At 40.7% G+C, this 7,597-nt stretch overlaps 1 protein-coding gene across 1 annotated transcript; it reads right to left on the bottom strand.

Annotated features, from left to right (window-relative positions):
• On the bottom strand, positions 1–5,631 carry LOC113042620 (tripartite motif-containing protein 16-like). Its single transcript, XM_026201601.1, has 7 exons — positions 5,540–5,631; positions 4,076–4,640; positions 3,776–3,871; positions 3,460–3,696; positions 1,260–1,419; positions 1,087–1,134; positions 1–873 (listed from the first exon to the last, which is right to left on the bottom strand). Exons 2-7 carry the CDS (start codon positions 4,634–4,636, stop codon positions 350–352), a joined length of 1,626 nt encoding a protein of 541 aa, XP_026057386.1. The 5' UTR covers positions 4,637–4,640; positions 5,540–5,631; the 3' UTR covers positions 1–349.
• Between the last annotated feature and the right edge of the window lie 1,966 nt (positions 5,632–7,597).

Below are 7,597 nucleotides of genomic sequence, written 5' to 3'. Positions count from 1 at the left end.
ATATGAGGTGAATCATGAAAAACATTTATTGACTGTAATCATTTGAATTGATAGGTAATTTTGATAGGAAAAATAAAAATAACTGATGTGTCTACATTAAAAACTAAATGCCTGATTTCAATCAACACAAACGGAAAATTAGAAGACCACAGAACAGCAGTACTCACACTGTCTATATAAGGGAACTTATCAGATATTTATTCTGACATGTTGTTTCAGTGAAAGAAGTTCAACTGCAGTGTTTATGTCATGAAGAGAAAAAAAAGACTATAACATCTTACTGTTATTGATTTACCATTCAGCTCAAAGCATTATGAGTAGAATCTCTTTTCAATTCTATTCTGATTCATCAACACAGTTTCACTGATGATTCTTTATAAACACCAAACCCAGGATAGAGCGGCTGAGTGAATGTGGTCTGGACTGTGTGGATGAGGCTCATTGTGTCAGAGACACTGTAGAAGGACAGAGTTCCTGCACTGTGATCTACAAACACTCCTATTCTACTGCTGGTGGGCTTTACAGGGAGATCAGTCCGTATGTTATTGTGTGAGAATGAGTAACTGGAAGGAGAGCAGTCGAAACTCCAGGACTGATCATTACATCCAAACAAACAATCATTACTCTTACCCTTTCTGCTGATTCTCTTATATGACACTGATATATACACACCATTATTCCCACTCCACTCCAGCTCCCAGTAACAGCGCCCACACACACTCTCTCTACACAACACCTGATACCAATAATCAAATCTTTCTGGATGATCTGGATAAGACTGGACTGTGTTAGTGCCAGCAATCACTCTGTTGTTCTCAGACAGACGGAGGTGTTTATTCACTGTGTTTAGATCCAGAGTGAGCTGATGGGAATCTGATGGAGATAAAACACATCAGAATCAGGAATTATGAATCTGTTTGATCTTTTCATGTAGCTGAACTCTTCGTGTTCACTGTATCATCAGTGTCTCAGTACAGATATCTGTGCAAATCCTCTGAATAATCAATTATGAAACTCTTCTTGAAAATTAAACATAAACATGAACACATTCAGTGAGTTTTTCTACTTGTTTTCTTACTGACTTACATTGTAGGAAGTCATTCATTGGCCTGGGAACAATGTTGGGGAATGTGACTGTGGAAAAAAAACAGATGTGAACAGTGTTATCCATTTCTAAGTCATTTCTAATATGATGTTCGTCATGATATGAGATGATGATGAACTCGTTTCTGAGAGCAGATGGATCTCCAGGACTTTACCTCTGTCTGAGATCTTCTTCAGCTCCTCTTTACAGGAATCCTCCAGTTTGTCTCTCAGCTGATGGACAGATTCTCTCAGGTCATTAAAAGAGAAGACAGATCTGAAAGGATCGTCATGTACATCTGTAGATTCAGGGGGAGCTGAGAGAGACTGGAAACTCTACAGAAAACAAACAGAAATAAAACTCATCAGCTCCACACTTACCTCTTGTTGAATTGAGTGATCATCTCCTCATCACCTCACCTCAATCCTCAGAAATTCACCTCAGGACTTTCACAGCATCAGCTTCATTCTTCTCATATTCATTGAATCACATTAGAGCAACAGATTCTAATATTTGCCACTTACACTAAATGTGAACTTTCTAGGAAACCGTGTGGATAAAACATCTGCTAAGAGCATTAATGTCCTTAAGCACATCAACAGACTTTCATTGTAGAGCAGCTCAAAGGCTATGATTAGTTTGACTGTTATTTTCAACTTCAGAGCAGTTCAAGACACTGAAACTTCAGAACACGATGCTGTATATTAGTAATCAGACTCATCCGGATTTCAGTCAAAAATGCAAGGTGCCGCAAATAATGCAGTGTTTGACTTTGCATGAAATTTGTGAAATCATGGACCCAGCAATCAGGTTAGTTTGCCTCTATCAGGGAATGCATTCCCTTGAGGACCACGTTCAAGTCTTTTTGGATATTGCATATATCTCCGATCTCCTGAACTTTTCACTCATTGTCTTTTTCTGTAAATGGACATAATAAACAATTGCCGATACTCACTTGTGATGGTCTTCGAGGGTCACTTGGTCAGTTTCTGGATTATGCCCTGCTTTTATGTGGGTTTTCCTTCATTGTGAGGAATGTTGAGGATGATGTTTCCCTTAAACATTTTTTTGGAGGGTGGGGGGCAGGACTCACCAAGCTCCGGTGGCCATGGAACTTGACTCCTCAAGATCACCACCATATGTCAAGTTATTATGCTTGCCACTACAGTGTTTTTAGCCCCTTCTTGTCTTTTGGTCCCGGCACCTGAGTCAGTTCATAACATGGACGCTATTCCAGAACCTCATCCTGCAGGCCACCACTCCAGAGTCCCTTCACAAGATTGCCGCCAGCCCAGAGTCTCTTCCCAAGATTGCTGACATGCCTGAGCTCCCAGCCATCATGGATGTCCCACCATGGAAGCTGTTCCCCTGTCCTCAGTTCTCCCTGTAATGGCCATCCTTTGTGTTTGGGCTACACACTGCTCTACTACTTCTGAGCCTGCTCCAGTCCATGAATCTGCTTCGGTCTGTGGGTCTGATCCACAGCTCGCTCAAGTCCAGGAGTCTGCTCCAGCTCCTCCCGAGTCAAAGGTGTCTACTTCAGCTCCTCTGTGGGTGGAGCCATCTCCGATCTCTCAGCTTGTCCTATCACAGCCAAGGAGGCCATCTTTGAACTGTCTGCCTGTCCTTTTACGGCTGCATAGTGGTCCTCACCACCATCAGCTCCACCCTGGTGGTCATCAGCTACACTGTAGGGATCTTCAGCCCCATCTGCTCAGTAGTGGTCCTCAGCTCTGCCCTGTTGCTCTTCAGCTCCACCAGTTCCACCCTTTTAGTCCTCAGCTCCGCTCTGGTGGTCTTCGGCTCCTCCTGCTTAGCAGACCGATCCACCTCCACAGGGACATTGCCTCTGCCCTCCTCCTGTGACCCTTTGGGGAGCATCTAGAAGCCGCGTCTTGGGGAGGTCTCTATCATGATCTCCAGCTGGAGTGCACATGAGCTCCTCTAGAGGAATCTCCATCCCTTACCTTGACCGTCTCATCTCGGACTCCTTTTGAACTGATTATGGACACATCTGCTTCCCATTAGGAGTACTATTTATGATGCACTCACACATTGCTGAGTGTTGTTTTGCTCTTTAATAAAGCTTGCACTTCGATCAACTACTCTGTTGTCATGCTGCATGTAACAATTTCACCAAGGAACACAGTTTCAGCTAAAAACAAATCATTTTCAGCACCTTTAATTTTATTCTGAAATCTTTGTGGGGACTGAGAGCTAATATACAGCATCATTTCATGTTTGTGGTCTTCATGGTGTAGTTTAACATGCAGGCAATGTATACATATTAAAAAGACACTCATGAATAGTGAGTCTCTGTCACAGCAGGATCTGCTCAAGTCCCCTCTGATCCTGTTCTTCTAGATCTGTGTTACCTGCAGGAACTGGATGTGATCCTGTGTGTGTGAAAGCTGCTCCAGCTCAGCGTCTCTCCTCCTCAGATCATTGATTTTCTTCTCCATTTTCTCCAGGCGTTCTTCAGCTTGACTCACTGCAATCTTTACCTGATCTCTGATATCAGGAATCAGGAGCTGTATCAGGTCAAAGCAGCTTCTCTCAATGGAACATTTAGTAAAGATCTCACTGTCCTCCACTGCTGTCTGTGCAGAGCGCTGTTAGGACACACAGTGATTCAGCTTCAGTGAGTCTGAACTGAGACGGAGACAAACTTCTCTTCTTCTCCAGACTCACCTTACGGGACTCCACAGTCTCTCTCAGCTGCTGGAGATCTTTCTCTCTCTGCTGGATTCTCTGCTGGAACGTCTTCTGTGTCTCCTTCAGCTGAATCTGCAGGACGAATAGATTATAGTCACAGAAAACTACTGCCACTAAATCATCATCTGAAAAGATGAATACAGAAAAGATCGAACTGATAACTAATGGCTGTAAATTCCAGAAAGGGTGATTGATTGTTTACCACTATTGAACACAAATTATCATGAATATTAAAGGTTATTTCACACTACAAGTTTAAGCGCTAGTGTTAAATACCTGATTCTCTGTCCTCTGTGCTGCAGCTGATACAGTGTCATGGTCTTTATGTTCATATTTTGTACATAGCTCACAAATGCATTGTTGGTCAGTAATACAGTACATCTCCAGATGTTTCTCATGTTTCTGGCAGATCATCTCCTGCAGTCGTCCAGTGGCATCAATCAATTTGTGTGGCTTACGTGAATGAAATTCCTCATGACGGTCAAAATGAGTTTGACAGTAAGATTCCTGACACACCAGACAGGACTTGACGGCTAGGTGTTTTTCTCCAGTACAGACGTCACACTGCACAGCTCCAGCGTCAGCAGGAGGTTTGTTCTTCTTCAGTTTCCTCACCACTTCAGCCAGCATGGTGTTTCTAGCTAAAGCAGGTCTTGGGCTGAAGGTCTGTCTGCACTGAGGACAGCTGTAGACTCTCATCTGATCCTCTTTATCCCAGCAGCCTGTAATACAGCTCTTACAGTAACTGTGTCCGCACTGGATGGTCACTGGATCCTCAAGGAGATCCAGACACACTGGACAATTGAACTCATCCTGAGAAAATCTGGCTTCTGCCATTTTACTGCATGAATACAGAGACACAAACACATGGCATCTCAGTCACACTTTCACTTTCTTTTTCCATTAAGTCGTGTGATTCCTGTTTCTGAGTTTGAGTGATGTGTGTAAAACTGGCGTGTCTGTATTAAATATCTACTAGATGTCAGTTTTAGACAAACACACAAAAAATGCAAGTTACAGAGAAGCAGGACAACAGCCTTAAAAAGTGCCGTAATAACTGCATCCTAATTATTACAAAATTACTGTATCACACAAGTGGGGAAATATTAATATGATATGAAACTACTGAAATCTACTGAAACTTTATGCAGATTTATAAGAAAAATTCCAATAAAGCACATTTTTAAAACATTGCTCAGTTTCTTTAAGGTTCCAGAATTATTATACTTTAATACTGTAACAAGACTAATTGTAAAAATAGTTAACTATCAACTGATACACTTGAAATAATCAAAACATTTTCTCTTGTAAATAACATGTACTTTTTAGACCATTCCTTTATTCAGTTACTCATTTCTCATGTATACATACTGAAAATGTCTTAATGTAAATGTGTGTGTGAGAGAGAGAGAGAGAAAGAGAGAGAGAGACTGTCTCTGTCTATTTCTTCTGTATCCTTTCCATTGTTCTCCCATTAGAAACACATTCCAGTCACAAATAAACAATTCATTTTAGAATAAACACTCATTTACACATTAAACATCAAAGTCTAACTTGTTAACTTACAATTTTCACATGCATCTGGTGCTTTCCGTCCACAAAATGGAGTCGTTACACTCCCTCTTACCAATGCTCTTTACTGTGCATCAGTTATGACTTATTTAAACACATATAACAGTTCAAATGAAATATTATGCATTCATCTATTTTACACTTTTTACCAAGCATTATTCATATTACCTGTAAAGGGGGAAAATATTAATGACAACAAACTCCAGTGGTGTTCTCTCTACTGAAACTTCATGCAGACTGAGAAAAACCCGCCAAAGTTCCCCCTAGTGTATCATCAGGCAAAACTAATCAATCACTAACATACCTTAGTTTAACTAATAGATCCCTGATCCACAAGAAACCATGCAAACTAACTTACCATTTACATGTTTTGAACAAACTATTTTAAACTTTTTTATCATTTTAAAAACTCTTTTTAATCATGTTCCTTTTTGGATTATATTATGACATTTCTCTATTACCATTTTGATCTATCACACACTTACCTACAAAAAGTCATCTCCACATTACCATTCTCTTTCAACACAAGTCTTTCAGTCTGTTTTGTGTTTCACACATATTGTGTTGTGCCAGAGGTCTTGTAACTGTTCAGCCTTCGGATTGCACCCAACATGATAGTTAACTTTTTATATCAAAGCAACAGTTTCTGAAAAAGACCAATCCATAAGTGTTTTAAAAGGCAAAAGTTTAAAAAGTCATGAAACAAAAGTCTAAATTTTCTTTGGCAAACAAGAGTCCAAGAGTCCTGAATAGTTGCACGCAGAATTGGGACCAAGTCATTGTTTTGCAAGTGACAGGTAAGTCTCTAGTCTTTGCATTCAAGTCTTGAGTCAAGTCCTGAGTCAAGACAGACAAGTCTCAAGTAGAGACAGACAAGTCCCAAGTCAAGACAAGTCTCAAGTCAAGACGAACATGTGACAAGTTAAGACAGACAAGTAACAAGTCAAGACAAGTCCCAAGTCAAGACAAGTAACAAGTCAAGACAAGTCTGAAGTCAAGACAAGTCCCAAGTCAAGACAAGTCCCAAGTCAAGACAAGTAACAAGTCAAGACAAGTAACAAGTCAAGACAAGTCTCAAGTAAAGACAGACAAGTCCCAAGTCAAGACAAGCCTGAAGTCAAGACAAGTCTCAAGTCAAGACAAATCTCAAGTTAAGACAGACAAGTAACAAGTCAAGACAAGTCCCAAGTCAAGACAAGTCTCAAGTCAAGACAGACAAGTCCCAAGTCAAGACAAGTCCCAAGTCTAGACAGACAAGTCCCAAGTCAAGACAAGTCCCAAGTCAAGACAAGTCTCAAGTCAAGACAGACAAGTCCCAAGTCAAGACAAGTCCCAAGTCAAGACAAGTCCCAAGTCTAGACAGACAAGTCCCAAGTCAAGACAGACACATAACAAGTCAAGACAAGTCTCAAGTCAAGACAGACAAGTCCCAAGTCAAGACAAGTCCCAAGTCAAGACAAATCTCAAGTCAAGACAAACATGCCCTAAGTCAAGACAGACAAGTCTCAAGTCAAGTCCTTCGTCAAGACCAAGCATCAACCTCCCGCTCTCTCATGAAGCCAACACGGAAGTGACTTAAACTGTAATTCGTCAACTGGCCACTAGAGGATGGCTGCAAAAGGTAGTCAATCCCATAGACTCCCCATGTTAAAATGCCCAACTTTACTGAAGAAAAAAACATGTTTACAGCCTGTATTTTTTTTTTTGCCCTTCATGACAACTGTGCAGGGGGTGAATTTTTTTATAACCTATCTGTTTTAATTATATTAAGCCTTAAAGTTCTGCATAATTAAGGGCGTGAACATTTGAGTGACAGGTGGATTGCCACCGCTGTCATCGCCGTCGAGCTAGGTGGGCATGGTCTATCAAAAAGCTTGCATCTTTTTGGCCCATTTTCAATTATCCAGGAGTGACATGCTTCCAAGATGGTGACGGCCAAAAATGCTCTTTGAAAATCTATGGGTGACGTCACAGACACTACTTCCATGTTTTTATACAGTCTACGGTCAAGAAAGACAAGTCAAAGTCAAATCCATTGTCAAGATGTGCAAGTCCAAATCGAGTTGCACGTCCTCAACTTTAAGCTTCAAGTCTTAAACAAGTCATTAGCACTATTTGCCCAAATGAGTGTTTCTGTATTACTTACTACAGTAAATTTAAAGTCATTAGTAAGTCTATCGTAAGTGTATTTGTAAAGATATAATAATTAGTGGTGTTTCATTGAGG

Source organism: Carassius auratus, chromosome 24 (assembly GCF_003368295.1).
Source record: "Carassius auratus strain Wakin chromosome 24, ASM336829v1, whole genome shotgun sequence".
In the NCBI taxonomy this organism is placed as follows: domain Eukaryota; kingdom Metazoa; phylum Chordata; class Actinopteri; order Cypriniformes; family Cyprinidae; genus Carassius; species Carassius auratus.
This window is presented reverse-complemented; position numbering and strand designations above follow the sequence as displayed.